We start from the raw sequence: 19,077 nt of genomic DNA on the forward strand, positions 1-19,077 counted from the left end.
AGGTGAAAGAAAGGCTGTAACGACGATCCTGACCTAGAACTATAGCTCAGCCGCAAAACTTCCTGTTTGACGAAAGATCTTCATCATCGTTGGCATAGAATGAACCTTGAACCGTACAAATATTGTAGGCTTGCAGATGGATCATCGTGGAGACATCCTCTGTATACATACGGAGCTCGAGAGTCGGGCCAAAAATCGATCGAATCAAAGTTCCTAGCTCATGCTGAAAAATCTATGGACAATTCCCATGCTCAGTGTTCCACTGAACTGTACAGTACCTGCCTTCAAATATCATGTTCTACCATGTCATAACCTTCTTTCCAAACTTCCAGAAGAATGAAGCTTCCAATGACCACATCTCATCCGGCCCATCAATTTCATGACTAGCATCATTCACAAGCTTCTCTTTACTTTGAAAGCTTCTAGAGATTCCATGAAGCTAAACATAACCACTCAAAAGGGTTCCGATAATGCTCATGAGTTGTCTAGACAACTGTTCACCGATGATAGGAGAATTCATTCGTTGGTGGGTACCGTCTTCCTTTCCTTTCTCGTAAGTTCACGAGACACAGTGCACATACACAACACATAGGGCAGACATGCGGCGCCAGCACGTCAACATCCTATTTTATCATTCCATTCTCTCCCCATGCAGGAAGCGGGCACGATAATCATTGGAGAGATTCCAATCCCGAGAACTTTATTCTTTGAAATGTTACATCTATGACCCTTCGACAACCTTCTGATGATACTCTGAATATTTAGCATGAATGCGAAATAAGCAAATTTTCCATCTTTTTTGAATCATCAATGCAAGAGAACTCATGCAAACCTTCATTTTCGTTAGCAATCTTTTTTTTTGGATGAAAGATGCGGTGACAACGAATTCTTTCCACATGACCAGGGTAGCTCGATAGACAATGACTTTAGACCATGACTTTACGAAGCACAGAAGTCTCGAGAAGGTTGCAACCCACTAATGTATCCACTAATGTATCCAATGTATCCACCAATGCATCCACCAATGCATCCACCAATGGACCAATTGTACCCGATTTTGAGTGGCCCGGGCATGACTAATCCAGATAAAGCTTAGTCAATATTGGACCCCCTCATGTTCATCGATAACCTCATTTTGGACTGAAGACGGAAAAAAATAAAAATCTTTTCTTTGGACAGCGTCCCAAAATTGTATGGTCAACTCTCCGCCCACTACAACCACCAACCGTGGATTGATTCATTCCCCCATTTACCATTGAATTACCTGATTTCCCAATACGGTAATTATAATCATAATCGCTCCAGTCATTACCGTAATTCCTCAAATATATCAAGAATCATTGGCTGAATGGTGGAAATTGCATAAAGTGGATAGAATACAACCAAATACAACCTATCAAGACAATCAACACCCACCACACCCAGGCAGGTAAATCTTTTCAAGGATTCATTGAATAAATTTTCCTTTTACCTCACAATCTTTGCTTCGATTCATCCATTCATCTTCCGGTCCTACCAACCCCTCAATTCTACCCATACAAACCCACCCATTTCCTCCCAACCTTGTCTTTTTCCTTGCTCATTGTTGGTCCCATCTGCCGTATTGGGAAAAAGAAAAGAGCTTACACTCATTGCCTTACCACATCACAAGTCTCTCCGACTTTTTTCTCCCAACCTGCAAGTCAACCTCACTCCATCTCCTCTTTTTTTCCCCCCTTGTGTTGCCATCTCACAAGAAGGAAAAAAGTGAGTAGAAGAGAAAGTAAACATCCAGGTTCTCCCGGATGTCTCTTTTTCGATACATTTCTCACCTACCATACGCAATTTTCAATCCAACCATGTTCGGTCGTTTGTTAGGTCGTACCGCTTCCCCTCCAAGGGCTATTGGAGCTCCTCTTTCTCGCACAACTACTACTACATCAGGTGGAGAGGATTCAACTACGTCTGCCGAGCGAGATGCTAGGGATAAGGAAATCGTCGAGGCTGCTGTCGAGGAGGCTGTCAAGAAGGCCTTGAACTCGGATGTATTTTCAAATGCCATCGCTACCTCTTTGGTCTCGCAGATCAAACCAGCCTTCGAATCATCTATCAGTTCTATTCCTACCGCCATTCAAAATGTTTCCCTGAATGTTGATGCTGTCGATACAAAACTCGCTGCCACAGCTACCAAGCTTTCCCAACAAATCGATGCTAGCAATGCAGAGACTGCAAGCAAATTAGCTGCCATCGAGGAAGCTATTGCTAAGATTACATCTTCATTGGAGGGATTGAGTGAGAAGTCTTCTTCTCCTCAAGATACATCGGTTTTGGAATCACACACTTCAAAGTTGGATGGAATCGCTACAGACGTTGCTGCTCTTAAGAGTGCTACAAATGAGGAGGCTTTCAATGCCATCACATCCGACCTTGCTATTATCAAGAGTGATGTTGCCGCCATCAAGGAATCTGATTCAAGTGCTACCTCCAAGGATATTCTCTCCGCTGTTAACTCTTCCAACGAATCACATGCTTCCCATGCTGCGGTTTTGAACGAAATCAAGTCTGCCGCTGAAGGACATGCTTCAACTCTTGGAGAGATTAAATCTACTCCTGCTTCTGCCCCAACTGATATTTCTGGCCTCGAGAACTCCATCAAGGATATTGCTACCTCCGTTGAGGAAATCAAGTCCGCACCTGCACCATCTACTGTCGATATCTCTGGCCTTGAATCATCTGTTAAGGAAATTCTCTCTACTTTGGGTGAGGTTAAGGAAACTGTTTCTGCTCCAGCTGCCGCTGTTGAGAAGACTGATATTTCTGGATTGGAAGCTTCCGTCAAGGAGATCTCTGCTACCGTCAATGAAATCAAATCTACCCCAGCTCCAGCTCACGAAACCATTGACCTCTCTCCAATCGATGCTCAACTTAAAGAAGTTGCTTCTAACGTTGCATCTATCAAGGAATCTACCTCTACACCAGCTGCTACCCCTGAACCAACTGATATCTCTGGCTTGGAATCTTCTGTCAAGGAAATCATCGCTACTCTCCAAGATATCAAGACTTCTACTGGTGCAGCTCCTAAGGAAGTTGATTTCTCTCCAATCACATCTACCCTCGAATCCCACAAGAGCACTCTTGAGGAGATCAAGTCTTCCGCTTCTGGACCCGTCGACCTTTCTTCCCTTGAATCCGCCGTTGCTGAAATCAAGGCAGCTCTCGAATCTCATTCCGGTACTCTCAACGAAATCAAGTCAGTTCCAGCACCAGAAAAGACTGATCTCTCTACCATTGAGAGCTCCGTTAACGAGATTAAGAACATTGTTGAGGAAATTAAGGCCAAGGAAACCCCATCTGCTGAGAAGGTTGATTTGAGCAATGTTGAGTCCTCAATTGAATCCATCAAGGCATCCGTTGAGGAAATTAAGACCAAGGAATATCCAGCTGCCGAGAAGGTTGATTTAAGCAATGTTGAATCATCTATCGAGTCTGTCAAGGCAATTGTTGAGGAAATCAAGACTAAGGAGACCCCAGCTACCGAAAAGGTTGATTTGAGCCAAATCGAGTCATCGATCGAATCCGTCAAGGCATCTGTCGAGGAGATCAAGACTAAGGAGACCCCAGCTGCCGAAAAGATCGATTTGAGCGCTATTGAGGCATCAATTGCCTCTATCAAGAGCACGGTTGATGAGATCAAGGCTAAAGAATCACCAGTTCCAGAATCAGTTGATTTGAGCAAGATTGAATCTTCCATCGAGTCCGTCAAGTCCATCGTTGAAGAAATCAAGGCCAAGGAGGCTCCAGTCCACGAAAAGATTGATCTAAGTGTAATTGAGGCATCCATTGCTTCAGTTAAGAGTACTGTGGATGAAATCAAGGCTACTCCAGCTCAAGAACAAAAGGCAGTCGATCTTTCCAACATTGAGTCTTCCATTGCAGCTGTTAAGGCCACAGTGGATGAGATTAAGGCTACACCAGCTCCAACTCATGAAGCTACTGACCTTTCTAACATTGAATCATCTATTGCTGCCGTCAAATCATCCGTCGATGAAATCAAGGCTACTCCAGCACCAGAGAAGATTGATCTCAGCTCAATTGAATCATCTATTTCTGAAATTAAGGCAGCTATTGAAGAAGTCAAGGCATCACCTGCACCAGAAAAGATCGATCTTTCCAACATCGAATCCTCCATCGCTTCTGTCAAGACTACTGTTGATGAAATTAAATCTACCCCAGCTCCATCTTTCAAGGAAACTGACATCACTGGTCTTGAATCTTCCGTCAAAGAAATCATCACAAGCATCTCTGCTCAAGATGGTGTCTTGACTGAAATTAAGACTACGACTGAGAAATTCGATACCAAGGAAGTTTTGACCATGGTTGAGTTGATTACTCAAGAGGGTGTTTTCTTGAATGAGAAGGGACTTGGTCAAATCAAGGACAATGTTAAGACTATTGAGTTGAAGTCACCAGCTACACCAACATCACCAACAACTCCAACTTCTCCAACATCTCCAGGATCTCCATCATCTTCGACATCCCCATCAAAGTCTACCCTTAAGAAGAAGAAGAGAAAGGCTGCTGCTGCTGCGGCCGCTGCGGCCGCATCAGGAAATGCTACTCCTGAGGCTAAGTCTGAAGCCGAGAACGAACAAGCGGCCTAAATATTCTTTTGATTTTCAATCTGTTTAATTAGGGGAATATTCATCAAAAGGGAGAACAAGTGATGGGTGTATGACGGTGGAGAATCGAGTGGATGGATATGATGAATGTCTACTAATACTGGACAAAATGACAACTATATGGAGGAGCTAATAATGATGATGTAATGGGGGGATAGTCTTCTAACATGTCTAATGGATACCAAAACTTTGTATACATTTCTATCATATTTTTGAGCATTTACATTTGTATTTACTGTGGCTTTTGCTTGATTTGCATTACACATTTTGCGATGTTTCATTGCATTGCATTGTTTGCAAATATGCGAGCATTATACCCGTCTCTTGCTTTATTGATGCAGGTGTGTATGTATCGAGATGGGGAATAAGAGGTGATTTTTATGAATTATGATGATTGTTGATGGAAGATGGGGGGATGAGTGATAGTCGGTGGTGTTAGTTAGCAGTGGAGGGTGGAGGGGGTAAATAGAAATATGTGCTTTTGTCTTATACTTATGACTTTCCATTTTGATTTAAGTTGTACGTGCTTGTGTTTGTGTTTGTGCGTGTGCGTCTGCATGTAATACATAGTTGTACTTGTGATACTCGCACAACTCTATGGTCGTTACATCCCCGCAAAACAAAACATAATGTCGGGGATGTGATGTGATGTGATGTGATACCTAGGTTTCTTCCTTAGCCGGGACGGACTCTCATAAAGGGTTGTACAATGGCTTGGGATTGGGATTGGGATTGGTGAGCAGTAGGGGGCGAGAGTGGGAGGGAATGTGAATGTGAATCCTTGGAGTGAGGTTGCAGAGTATGGAGTTGGTGTTGTAAGTATCAGTATATGTTGTTGGGTTGGATCATTTTTATTACTCCGGTTCTCGTTCCTTTCTTATGCAGAGCGCAGCGAATGGATATTTGTAAGGACAACGTTTCGTCTTTCCGTCCTGTTTATCTTGTCTCCATTGTCTCTTATATCTTTATGGGGATCTCCATTATTTCATTCTGAGCTTTATACTCATTTTTATTGTCACTCACTCTCTTTTTGTCCTTTTTTGCTGGCTGCTAGCTTACTATAGTGGTATTAATTTTGTATTTTAGGATCGATGAGGTTTTTGTACTGTACTGTATTGTATTGTATGTTTTCACTCGAGTCTTGGGAAAAGGGAGAGGGGGGAAGTGGGGGGATGAATAAATGGATGAACTGTATTTTATTGTATTGTTGCATCAACAGATCAAATATAGTTTTAGTTTCAGGTGAAATAAAAGTCTGAGTCGGGGTCTTGGACGCAGACTCACATTTGCATCAAGGATGTTGAATTTGGATTGAAATAAAATGAGATGAGACTTCTGGTGCTCCCATCTGTTGTCTCATGCTTGTATTTTGGTTTAAGTGGAGGATGAGATGTGATATGATATGATGGTATATCCTATGGGTGTTTCTCTTGCGGATTTCGATTATTAGGTGTGAGAATACTGATGGGATTGTTGAGGAATAGAGATTAGAGACGGGGCATTTATACTTATATATTCCATCTATTGCCAAGGGGAAAGGAAAAAGAAAAGAGAAAATGCCACCCTCTCATCAACGACATCGTCGATCGCCTTTTGAACGTACTTCATTCCGCCGTACTTCGTCGGGTTCGAGTTCCTTGAGGTCGTTTTCCGAGATCCAGTCTCATTCTCCTACTACCCCTCAGTTATCAAATCTCAAAATCTCGGGATGGGAGAATGGAAATGTTGTGATTCGAAATGTGGATACGGATAAACACTCTGTGAGTTTTCATCCTACGGTTACCGTGACGATTTGTCAAGATGAGATGGCTGCGACGAGAAAAGAAGATGGAGATACTTCCCAATCGCAACCTCAATTTCAAATCCTCCGGTGCGAAAACATCAAAGGAGGGATAGAGGGAAAAGATACAAGTCTAGCTTCTAGTAGTATATACTCCACCGACACACTTGGATATCCAACTACGGACCCCGATGAAGATGCAGACAATGGATCATATGCATCTTGTTCATCTATCCCGACGGTTCCGGAACTTTCGCTTGAGACGTTGACTTCGAGATCTAAGGTTTCGGTTTCTGATGCTTCGGTTTTGAATGCGCCGGGGGAAGATGATGGGGAATTGGGAGTATCGATGGCGAATTCACGAATGCAGCGATGGAAAACTCTTGGGAGTCGGAGGACGGGAAATGGGGATGGAGTGGGGGAGAAAAATGAATCAAGGAATGGGAATGGGAAAGGGAATGAAAAACGTGAGAAGAGGATAAGACCTTTCCTGAGGAAATACTGTCTTCATCCTTTTAGTATGAGGAGTAGTTTTCGCTTGGTGGGGTGGATTGAGGATCCGGTTGGTTGTTGTGTGGGGTGAGTTGATTTCTCGCATTTGTTTTTAAGTTTGCTTCGTTTTTGGACGAGGAAAGGCGAAAGTTTGATGTATGATGGATGAGTATAGAGACTTTGGGCTTGGGGGTTTGATTGAGGGGGTTGAAGTGGGAATACTTGTTATGTGGTTGCATAGGTGGATGACCATTTTCGCGTCTTTTCTTTCGTTTTGGAGTTGATGGAATCTCCTCTTATTAATTTTTCTGCTCTGTATCTGGAGTTGACATCTTTCTCTTCTTTTACTCTCCTATTTCCGTGTGTTTCCCCTCACACTCCCCCTACCTTAGTAAAAAACCTTTCACCTCGCTTCCTCATTCGGTTAATCGTCCCGTCACTTTCCAAGCTAACAATCATTCACGTATAGTCACGGAGCTGCCTATGGAACGGGGTATGCATATGGAGGAGGAATAGGAGATGCAAGGCTATGGGATGAAGCGAGACGGAGCGGATGGGAGGGGGGATTATATTGAGAAAAAGTGAAGTAAAACAAGATGAAGGTAGTTATGATGATAGTGCGAGGAACTCTGCATGAGACAAAAAGTGGTTTCTTTAAGTCTCCTTCTTCCCTAGCAAGGTTTCACGAAAGGATCTTCTTGTGTACATGTATTCATCTGAATTCTATTGTTCGATGACCATTTTATCTTATTGATTTTTCTCCCTTTCTTTTTCCAACTAACTGTTTTCATCTCTCTATTCTTCATTGATTCATTTTCTTCATTTACCTGTCCTTGAATTTCTCTTCTTCTCCTGCTCCTATTTCTCATGTTGTCCCATTCTCCATCCCCCAACCTCTAATCTTTTTCTCAACTTCTCCAATCAATTAGCATCAGAAGGTAATATAATGAAATGAAATGGTTTGGATATTTTATAGATCTGCCTGATGTTTATGGATGATATAGTTGGGGTGTATTTCGAGAATCAAGAAATAGGCACAAGTTTCGTATAGTGCTGGAATCGTGAGGATATATGTACGAATTTTTGCTGAAGAATTATAATATACTCCGATTCTTGTATATATATTCATGCCAATACGAGAAAATTAATGGTCGAATTCAGCGTTAGGATGGCATGTGTCACTTGTCACTTGTCATTTTAGACAAGTCTAAAGCTTGATTGTTTAGCTGAAAGTTAAGTGTATATTAGCTCGTTCGCTAGATGGAAGAATGCGGGGTCGACATTAAGGAGAAGCGATGGAATGTTCACAGTATTTGTTTTTATTACATTGATAGTTTTTATAGATATGAGTACGGAAATATAGGTCAATCTAATGTAAAGACGTGGATCGGGGATGATTCCAGGGTATTAAAATAGATGTGAAGATTCAAAACCAAAAGTTGATGAACTCAGTTGTTTCTTATCCCCTTTGGTAGGTACATCAGAGCTCCTTTTTGTCAAAATTTATGAGCCCTCGGATAATCTTTCATGACCGAATAATGCATGTAAACATGTTTCTCTCGATACCAAAACTCTATCTTCCCACCCTCGCAAAAATAACATCGCAAGTACACAACCACAGACCTACCTCTCATCCAAAAATAAAATCTTGATGAACATGCTTCTCGCTATCGCTCATTGACGAAAACTTGTGTGGGGCTCGGGAGGGATGGTGAATCTATTTACGAGAATATGGATTGTGAGACGTTGAGCGAAAAGAATGCAGAGAATTGCGAAGACTTGGGGCAAAGACGAGCATGTTGTTTGGGAGGATGGGAATTCTGAGGGCTTGGGTAAAAGAAATGGAGCAAAATATTTGATATCGGGAAATGACTGATGCGAGATGTTGAAGTGTGGAAAAGGGGGGAGGGAAGAGGAATAGGCTGAATTACATTAGGTAGGTATGTTTCTTTGTATATAATCTCTACTCGTCTAAACTGGCTTTTAGAACTTTAGATTACAAACCTACCAGCTGCGAACCACCAACGCCTTGAGATTTCCATTCGTTTTATTCGTGAAGGTAGAGTTCAAGCTCATGAAACTCATCCACTATACTGACATATATTAAAGTATGCTCGGGAGTTCCGAGTTCTCGGTCCCTATTCTACTGAAGTGTTCGCTTCTCTTTCTTTCCGAAAAATTGTGATTAGAAGGGGTATGCAGGCTTACTATGACGTGGAAAATGCGAAAAAAGGGAAAGGGGGGTGGGATTTTAATACTAGATAACGTCGATCAAGTGTGTTGGAAAATTTGGGCAGTGGGAGAAAGCACCAGAGAGATATAGGAAGGGTGTCGAGTCCCAAATGGGAGAGTTGAACGAACGGATAACAAACGAATATGAAGTATTTAAGTTAGGGACTTTGGACGAAGAAGAAGTTGACCGCTGGGCTATAATATGATGATTTATAAAATCTATATATTTGGGGGCGTCACATCATGCTATTTTCAGGAAGCATTATACTTGATGATAGATGAATTTATTTGTAAAGAGTCTATGCCACCCACGCAGTGATGCTTTAATACTACCATAGATATAAAACTCTAGCCGGAGTCAATCCAAACGCCAACGGTATAATATACCATAGCATACCAGCATCAACTAAATTACAACCCCATTTTATTCATTATCATCATCCTCATCATCATCAATAGATTCCACAATCAAGTTCGCACTCTTGCCAACTCTCTCCCCGATTGTCCCCCCCCTTCAATTTCATACACTTCTCTCGGTATGCTTTGCACTAGTCTAAAATTATATTTGTGTTCATATCCTTCCGGCTTTTGCCCATTGTATTCCTTGCCAGATTCGAGTAAATCATGACATTCAACAAATGCGTAAAGTTCTTCGATTCCTGAATTCGCTTCGAAACGTCGAGTAACCCTCGCACCTTCTGGCATTCTCAATGCAACTCGAACGATACTGGTTCCTGGCTCAGGTTCTGGTTGGATGCTTTGTACTCGCCATTGTTTCCATTGTTCTCGATTTTCGGCTAATTTGGCAGCAGCTTCTTCTTCTTCCTTCCTCCTCTTCTCTTCTGCTGCAGCGGCAGCTTCTGCTTCCTTTCTCTGTCTAGCACGTTCTCTATCTTGTGCTAAAGACTGCTCATAGGCAGAATCTTGTTCTTCTCTTAATGTGCGCTCGAAGTTTTGCGCTGAACGTTGTGCACGAACTGCAGCTAATTTCTCGGAATGCTGTCCCATTGCGCTTTGCAATTTCGCTACGAATGCGCCAGGTGCTTCTTGTCCAGAGATTCTAGCAATAACTGACATTGATGTAGCTCCTTGGTCGGGTGTATGGGTAATTAAGGCTGTGAATGGAAATTTGGTACATCTCAAAGCTGAAGAGACTTGATATGCTTCTGAATCGCGTACATCCCCCATCCAAAATATTATGTTATTGGTTTTATCTCCCAGGAATGAGGTGACTTCTTCGGAGAGTAAAGTTTGATGCACGAAATCGGATGTATCATCATGTTCCGGAGACATTAAATGAACAATAAGGAATTTTAAATCCTTTTTTGCAAGATCCAATGCTTGCGCATAACCCCCATCGAAAAATGGTATATTATTTGGTCCATATTCTTCCTCGAATTCCCGCTTTGTGCGTGTTGCTGCATCTCTCGGTTTGAGTGACCTCCGTCCCATTGTATTTGATGCGCCGGTAGGTGTGAACCTTGGTAGGAAAGGAAACAAAAATGCAAAGGCTCTATATCCCATCGAGAAAATTCTATAGAGCACACTAAATGGTGCGAACAGTATGGCGAAAATAAGATTTGGTCTTCGAATTACTTGATCTTCCGGTTGAGGAACAATTCTTGGAGCCGAGTCCACATTTTGAGCTCTCGATCGATTTGAGGATTCGTTAAGGAGACTATATTGAAGATTCTCTTGTCTCGGAGCTCGAGGAGGTGGGACATTTTGAGCTGCTAGCCCTGCTGTCGTCAAAGAATCATCTTCGCCGTCAAAGAACTTTGCGATTGCAATCTATTGAGAGTTAATACAGAGACGAATATGGGATTATTGAAGGACAAGGCTCGAATTCTTACCTCAACACTCCATTGTGATCTCTGCAATAGAGGGACTGCTTGATCTACTTCTTGACCAGTTACCGCAAGTAGTTGTTGTAAAGCTGCCTGCTGTGTTTCGGACAGCTGGCTAATATCGGTATCTGGAGTAGCCATTGTTTGTGTTGTCGGTTTATTTGTCGTATTGTCCAAAAGACAGAAGTTACTTGAGATAAATTTGCATATTCAGTAGAAATGATGAATGCCGTAGTAGTGGCCAGATAATAGCGAATCGTCCTTTATATTCAAATTAGACTTGGTGTGATATCACGATTCACTAGGTAGATATTAGCTCAGAAGGACGGATACAGTTCTAGAATTAATGATGATTGTTCAATGATTGAGCCACATATCGGCATCGGATAAACTAGACTCCCGTTCAAGCCACAACAAGGCTGAAAATCTGGATCCACCTCTTTATCGGATCGCATTAACTTCTGGTGCATCACCACCAGCCAGCCAGTGTTCCCACCTTCAAAGGAACCTCCACCCCGCGTCATATATATTATGATATCTTCAGCCTCAACACGACTATTAGTCTAAACTTTCATTGAATGTGCTAGATGTCACATTGGTTTTGATCTGTCTGTTCCTTGGCAGGATTCTTTGTATAGCTCTTATGTTGAGAATCATTTCTACTTATTAAACCTCATACAAGGACCAATCTTCGTTTTATTGGATTTTAGGAAATGTCAGCCAGATTCAAGTGAGCAAAAAGTGCATCCATCACTTACCCCCTTTATTTTAACCCTTTTACGCGTCACTGCGGTCAATACTCTTTTGAAAACGCTAGATGATACTTGAAACTGCCTCATTAGTCGAATTGAACCGAGCTAACATGATTCCTTTTCAATAGGCTTCCTAAAGTGTCATTGGGGTTCGGCAGATAGTTCTATTCACCTTGAAGCAAGAATTTTAAAATATAATATAAAACGATGGCGGCTACAAGATTCAATCAACCCGAACTTCGCAGACCGACGAGTTCTCCGAGGCCGAAAGGACGTGGTATGTTTTAGGCGCATTCTTGGGTTGATATACGTAGGAAATAAAAACGGATATTGATGAAGCTGTACTAGAAAACGCAAAGGATACACTATGTCGAAATGTTCTGATATATGGGCATTGCCGTTATGAGGATCAAGGTTGTGCCTTTAATCATGATCCTAACAAGGGACTTGGAGGAATAATCGATCAGTGAGTTGATTTCAGTTTCTTCGAATTCAAATAAAGGATATAACCCTTTTCAATTTCGATCTCGCCAAATATTTGGACTTCCAGATGAATTTCGCCTTAGACTTTGGGAATGATCGCCATTGGGTTTGAAATTTAATGGAGTTGAATTCTGAGTGAATTGGCACTCTGTTCACTACCATGGGGCCAAGCGTCCAAATTCCATGATTTGTTGCGCCGGATATGATTCCTTTCCTCGAATTAGCTTGCCTCCATGGCAGTGGCCCTTGCAGAGCCAACGGAACCTCATTCCAGCTAAAGCTGCTAAAGCTGAGATGTATTTCAATGGCAACCGTGAAAAATAACATTTCGACCCTTTACTGGGAAAGTTATGTGTTGCTTTGAATTCGCAGACTGTTGAATGATTTCAAGTCGTCGACACTATATACTTTGCAAAGTGTGGCAGTCGCTGTTTTCCAGCAATAGAGGGAAATGATCTGGAGCTGTGATAGTCCCCCGAAGTTCGCTTTCGTCGGTTCGAATATTGCGCAAAGCCTGTCTCCGTATTTATACTGTGATTCTGCAATTGATCATACTCCTTTTCCACTGTACAAAAACTGTCTGACTTCGGGGGTATTTGGACCATGGCTACTGGCAATTTACCCAGTCTCGTGGTTGGCTCCTGCTGTGATAGGATTGTCGTGGGGGTGCTACTTGCCTATCCTGTTTTCATCACGACTCTATTCGAATCGCATTTCATTTTGATACCGAATACGATCTTTCTACTCTTCATTGCACAACCATCTCTTGTAACATCAAGGACACCAAATTTTATGGAGATGCAGGTTTTAGTCAATAGAAATTTCAGGGAAACAGCTCCAAGGTCACATTCTACATCTATGGATTGCACGGACTCGATGGATTACCAAGTCTAAGTCGATCACAAAGAATGGATGATTCATGGCAGAAGCCATGGTTGGTCAAAAACCGAAAGAAAAATACAGTCTTTCAAAAACAACGCATTAGCCCCATAAAAAGTCCTCGCAAAAGAGTTCGGAAAGATACAAACACTTCGGGCTCGACAGACTATTCCCCAACCAGCAGTCAGACAGACTTCAATCATTCTTCAATCAATCCGCAACAACAAAGTCGTCTTGCAATACCTTATCACCGTGGAGATTTGAGATCGAATGAGAGGCCAGAACAAAAACTTCCACTGTCGAATACTAACTTTAACGATGATAGGCCAAAGAAAGTATTGAACGTAGATTCGCCTTCTTTCACACCAGCAACAATATCCTCATCCAATAAAGGAGCATCTTCAATAACTTCACAAGCTGCAAATGCGGCACCATTCACTCCTCGAGGACTCACGAGTGGGACCGCTACACCAAATGCACCACTTGACCCAGAGATACCTCAATTTAATCCCACACAGAGGGACTTTACTCCACAGAACTATGATCTCTCTCAGACTGTAAGCGCACCACTTCATCTATCCTTAATTATTATCTCCTTGTTCAACTCAGGCATGAGTGTATTTATTGGTTATACTGAACAAAGTACTGATGTAAAATAAGCTACCCACCAACGGTGCCACACCTGAAGCTACTTATGATCCTTTCTCGATGGGAAATGTCTCTCAAGCGATTCCCACCACTTTTCAAAACCACTATTCTGAAGACCTTGGCATTTTAGCAGGACCAGGTGTAGCAGGTGGAGGAACAGGTGGAACCTACTTTCAAGGACAACCAAGCTATAATTCCCAGCCTTTAAATTACCACAACTACGCCCCGATTGGTCCACATACGGAAAATTTGATGCCATATCAAAAATCTATCCATGATCTTTTCCTATCCGACCGGCTTCGTGAAGAGCTTCAAAGAAAGTCTGAAGCAGCTCATCAAGTAATGCCAAGTAAGCATGAGAAATATTATGATGATTTCATTACTAATCAAACTAGATGCCCTTCCGCACATTGGTACATCACCGAACTCATACTATTCTCTCGTCGCTCTAGACACAACTCAGAATAGGAGCACCGCTGTTTTTGGCTGCACAAGTTGGGTATATAAAGCGCGTTCAGAAAGGGATGACAAATATTACTGCTTGAGACGACTAGAAGGTGAGGCAGCTACATTCATTCCTTTCTATGAACTAGTACTAACGAATGATAGGTTATACTCTTGCCAATGATAAAGCCATTCGAGCCATCAAGAAATGGAATGAAGTCAATAGTGCGGGTGTAGTATCATTCATTGATGCTTTTACCACACGACAATTCAAAGATGGTAGTTCATTAATCATTGTCACAAATTACCACCCACTTTCAAAAACTCTTTTAGAACTTCACTTTTCCACCGCAACTACAAGCCGTTATAGAAATCAACTTCCTCGGATATCTGAAGACATTCTTTGGTCATACATTGTACAAATCACAGTTGCAATCAAGGCTGTTCATCAGGCTAATTTTGCTGTACGATGTATGCATTTGAGTAAAGTTATTCTTACAGACAAAAATCGAATTCGTCTTAATGCATGTCCTATCTTCGACATCTTACATTACGACCAACGTCGGGACATCAAGGAACTTCAATATGAAGATTTACATTTATTCGGCATACTTATGTTATCCTTAGCCACAGTCAATGCATCAATTACACCTCAAACCAACCCTCAAATTTTGCAAACCAACATTGATAGCCTTAGTCGAATCTACTCTGCAGAACTTGTCGATACAATAACATGGCTTCTCACAACGCCTTCTTCCCCGGAGACTAAAGACTTACAAACTTTCATGCGAGGAATCTCCGGCCGTATGGCCACTGCCTTCGATAGCTCCCTCCAAGCCAATGACGAATTAACCTCCGACCTGTATCGTGAGCTCGAGAATGGTCGACTCGTTCGCTTAATGGCTAAACTTGGCAATGTTAATGAAAGACCAGAATATGAAAATAACCCTCAATGGAGCGAAACCGGAAATCAATATACTTTGAAACTATTCAGAGATTATGTGTTTCATTCGGTTGATCCGGAAGGAAGACCAGTTACGGATATGGCGTGGATTTTAAAGTGTTTGAATAAATTAGATGCGGGGAGTGATGAGAAGATTCAATTGACGAGTAGAGATGGAGAAAATTGCTTTATTGTTAGTTTCAAGGAGCTTAAGAAACAAGTCAATACTGCTTGGGGGGATTTGCAGAAGTCGGGGAAGAGATTTTAGCGTGGTGGATCAAGAGGAGAAAACCCTGGCTTGATGGAAGGTGAATTAGCGATACATTGGAAACAAATAGTTGTCGTTATCGACCTCATGAATAAGGCTTATGAAAAGTTTACATTTAGTGGACTTTGATGAGGTGTGGGTATAATTGGGAGGGGAGAAATGGGATGATAGCGAAATATTGAATTGGAAAAGCACAAGTAGGAGAAACAATCAAGGAAATTTATTTTATGATATGTGTCTGTCTTGTGAGTGTCGACATTTGATGCTGGGGAATAATGGAGGGATATAGAATCAGATGTATAAGATACATTGTGATCGGTAGCAAGTGAGAGTCCAAGTGGGTTATATAAAGCCTTGTCTCTCAGCCTAAGACTAGGTGTGTATTGGTTGCACATATAAGTGGTGGACTACATCAAGGAGAGATAAAGTAGGGTTTCATGGCACGCATGTTCTCATTTACTGCGAGTAATAATCAGTAAGAAGCAATACTTACACAATTCTGTATATCCCCAGTCTTCAACCGTTGGACTGATCCCAATTCCGAAGTCCCTAAATGAAATGCTCGTTGCCGGTCTCAATATCATGCCCTGAATGATCTCGTGATACTGTCGCCACGTGACCACTCCCTAATTTTCGGCATCACATCCATACTCGGTTAGAATTCAAGATTAACACCATAGTAATCATTCGACTTGATAAATCGATGTTGGATAGATTGTTCATGGATTTTCACTTTTTCCCTTTATGAGAAATTGTGGGATGAAAACGAGGGTCAAGTTCCCGAGGTCTGCCTAAACTAAGCCGAAAATGATTAGCCTCAATGGTTCAACATCAGGCGTACCTAGATCTTACATCAATGATATCAAATCCTGAACAATCTTGCAATATCTTCTCCTGTTCTGTCTTAGGCAGAGCAGGCAGAGCAGGCAGAGCATTCTGGGATTAAATCATTATCATCCCGACATTTCATCTTGTATGTACACATAATCTGAGCAACGAGATATAAATTCCGACGACTATTCTCATGGTGAAGAGCAAACAAATTCGCTGGATCCATCGTCACTACATACACATACAACCATTAAAACGAGAGAAAGCAAAAATATCCTCGAAAACTTTTCACAATGCCAGATTATCCAGGTCTCGGCCTTCCCTTGCACTATGATCCACAGAAAGTCTCCGACAACATAAGTCATTATCCAATTGGTGCCCATCAAGGCTGTTGGGGTGCGAAGTCGAAACTAATTTACGTCCGAGAGCTTGCCATGATGAGCATTATGGACCATCTCACGGATAAGGAAGATTGGCATAAGAAAGTCTTCAACGAGAACATTGTTTCCAAGTGGCGTGCAGAAGCTCTAGCCATTCCAGACGAGCAATTTTGGATGATGGCGTTTCGTGATAAACGACAAACTCGGAGCTACGACGGCAAGATTAACTTTGGTCACGATGACCTTGGCAGACAAATAGAAGAGATCATGGATGCCAGTACTTTTGATTGTGTAAGTGCCTCTCCGCATAATGTCTTCTGTTGCTAACCTGATGTTGAAAAGTGTATCGAAGAACTTCGAAGTAAGGCTAAACATTATGAGAAAACCAGTGTAATCCCAACTCTTGACGCCTGCGCATCTGTTGCCAAATCTGATCATTTGGTCTCTGCTGAGCTCCATAAATCTCTGCGCGAGGCGTTTGAGACGCTCAAGAGGGATCAATATTCATCACTTGACTGGCATCCGAACTCGAGAGAAATGGTTCAAGATCTTGTACATCCTTCAATGTACCCTTTAGTCTACGGTCGTAGTCGAGTCATGAAGGATGAAGTCGTTGGAGTCGATGATGCCATTGAGAAATGGGCAGGAAAAGGTGAGATCATCCCATTGGGAGGGGCAAGCTTCAAGCAAACAAGCGCCACCACTAAGGGATATCAAAGTTGCGGCGCAGGACGAAAGCATTATTGGTCAAACAAATATCAATGGTTGCCTGCAAACATAGCTTTCCAAGAAGATGGCACAGTCAAGTTTACCAGTTACATCAACAACATTCATCCCATCAAATACCCTGAGATTTACCGCACAATTGAAAAGTTGGTGGAAACTACTCTTCCTTTATGGAATCAATGTCTTGCTCTTAATATCGACTACGATAAAAATTATGGTGCGGGAAGGCTAGAGCCTCGGTTCCCATACCCTGATGTCCGGGAGTAGGTGTTTCTCCCAATCCTTTCAGGATGAGTATTTTAATTCTGACTTGATTCCAGCGACGAAGATACGGAGCTTTGGAATCCTCCGGGCCCTAAGCAATTAGTTAGCCAAAATAAATCCAATTTTGACACTGGTGATGAAGATGAAATAGATATCGAGTGTACTGACGATGAAATGGAAGAGGAAGAAGCTGAAGAACGATGGAGGCAAACACGCGAACCCGTCATTCCAGAGCCTTGTTTCAAAGATGTTGACTATTCAATCAAGATTCGCCTCGAACATCAATTTCAAGAGTCCGGTCTCCAAATCATCATCAAGATGGCATCCATTGAACTTACTCCCGAAAAGCCTGAATTTCCGGCGGGTAGTTGGCATGTGAGTGAAGATATCTTATCCGAAAAAAGTTTAACTCTAACATAACTCAAGATCGAGGGACAAATGAATGAGCACATTGCCGGTACTGCGCTCTACTATCTTGATAGTGAAAACATCACCTCAAATGACCTCTCATTCCGTATGCAGACACCGGAGGAAAATTACGATGACCTCGGCACTGGACAAGACTCCTATTCTTGGCTAGAACAGGTTTTTGGAACAAATCTGGGACAAGGAAAATCACCATGTCTTCAAAATTATGGCAGTGTTAAAACACGTCAGGGAAGACTGCTTGCTTTTCCTAACGTCTTGTAAGTTAATGGCTTGGTTCCTTGATCATTAGGTACTAACGCATAAAAAGTCAACACAAAGTTTCATCTTTTCGCTTAGAAGATCCGACCAAACCAGGCCATCGACGATTTATCGCCCTATGGCTCGTGGACCCAACCTTGCGTGTCATTTCCACTGCCAACGTCCCACCACAACAACTGGATTGGTGGGTCGACTCTGTATTTGGAAATACCCCGGAGAGTCGGAGAGAAGCTATGTCGAAGCTTCCTGCGGAATTAGTAATGCTCTTGAATGAGAACGGCTTAAATTTGGATACTTCGGCAAAAGATATGAAATTCTCCCCGGAGTTGATGGAAATGGTGCGAGAGCACTTCAATACCGGTGGCGATCCATTACTTATGGGAGTCGAGGAGGCCAAGGAGCATAGGCTTAAACTGATGGGGGAACGTGGCGCGTTTGTGAGAACGGTTGGTCAGGAATGGCATGATTTGAGTTATAATTTCTGCGAGCATTGAGTTGATCGTTAATTTCGCATAAGGTCGATTTGAAAGATATTATGATGCTTCAGTCGACATCCGCATGCCATGGCTTAGCAATTTAGTGTCGAGAGACAGGTCAGAATAGAAGATAGGATCGGGCCGCAACAAAAACTTTGGCTTTTTGATTTGGAGTACAATTCCCTTGGTTAGTTTTGAAGATTTGGCGGGATGTTGAAATCATTCCCAACTTCTTAATAGCATGCGTTTCCATTCTAAAGAGGACTTGTTTAATTCCAGTTAATGAC

At 42.2% G+C, this 19,077-nt stretch overlaps 5 protein-coding genes across 5 annotated transcripts; 4 read left to right on the forward strand and 1 right to left on the reverse strand.

Moving 5' to 3' along the window:
• Positions 1 to 1,838: 1,838 nt before the first annotated feature.
• On the forward strand, positions 1,839 to 4,640 carry Bfra_008585 (putative viral a-type inclusion protein repeat protein; the record flags this gene model as incomplete). Its single annotated transcript, XM_037338944.1, has 1 exon — positions 1,839 to 4,640. The coding sequence occupies one exon, from the start codon at positions 1,839 to 1,841 to the stop codon at positions 4,638 to 4,640; it is 2,802 nt and encodes a 933-aa protein (XP_037192250.1).
• A 1,574-nt stretch (positions 4,641 to 6,214) lies between these two features.
• Positions 6,215 to 7,505, forward strand: Bfra_008586 (uncharacterized protein; the record flags this gene model as incomplete). The annotated part of the gene is made up of 2 exons (XM_037338945.1): positions 6,215 to 7,017; positions 7,400 to 7,505. 2 exons carry the CDS (start codon positions 6,215 to 6,217, stop codon positions 7,503 to 7,505), a joined length of 909 nt encoding a protein of 302 aa, XP_037192251.1.
• A 2,125-nt stretch (positions 7,506 to 9,630) lies between these two features.
• Bfra_008587 (putative ubx domain protein) lies at positions 9,631 to 11,150 on the reverse strand (the record flags this gene model as incomplete). The annotated part of the gene is made up of 2 exons (XM_037338946.1): positions 9,631 to 10,953; positions 11,016 to 11,150. 2 exons carry the CDS (start codon positions 11,148 to 11,150, stop codon positions 9,631 to 9,633), a joined length of 1,458 nt encoding a protein of 485 aa, XP_037192252.1.
• An 818-nt stretch (positions 11,151 to 11,968) lies between these two features.
• On the forward strand, positions 11,969 to 15,426 carry Bfra_008588 (putative pab-dependent poly -specific ribonuclease subunit pan3 protein; the record flags this gene model as incomplete). Its single annotated transcript, XM_037338947.1, has 6 exons — positions 11,969 to 12,038; positions 12,110 to 12,227; positions 13,134 to 13,680; positions 13,784 to 14,120; positions 14,167 to 14,328; positions 14,381 to 15,426. The coding sequence occupies 6 exons, from the start codon at positions 11,969 to 11,971 to the stop codon at positions 15,424 to 15,426; spliced, it is 2,280 nt and encodes a 759-aa protein (XP_037192253.1).
• A 1,124-nt stretch (positions 15,427 to 16,550) lies between these two features.
• Bfra_008589 (uncharacterized protein) lies at positions 16,551 to 18,808 on the forward strand (the record flags this gene model as incomplete). The annotated part of the gene is made up of 5 exons (XM_037338948.1): positions 16,551 to 16,928; positions 16,980 to 17,626; positions 17,684 to 18,002; positions 18,054 to 18,313; positions 18,364 to 18,808. 5 exons carry the CDS (start codon positions 16,551 to 16,553, stop codon positions 18,806 to 18,808), a joined length of 2,049 nt encoding a protein of 682 aa, XP_037192254.1.
• Positions 18,809 to 19,077: the final 269 nt, after the last annotated feature.

Source organism: Botrytis fragariae, assembly GCF_013461495.1.
Source record: "Botrytis fragariae strain BVB16 chromosome Unknown tig00000061, whole genome shotgun sequence".
In the NCBI taxonomy this organism is placed as follows: Eukaryota; Fungi; Ascomycota; class Leotiomycetes; order Helotiales; family Sclerotiniaceae; genus Botrytis; species Botrytis fragariae.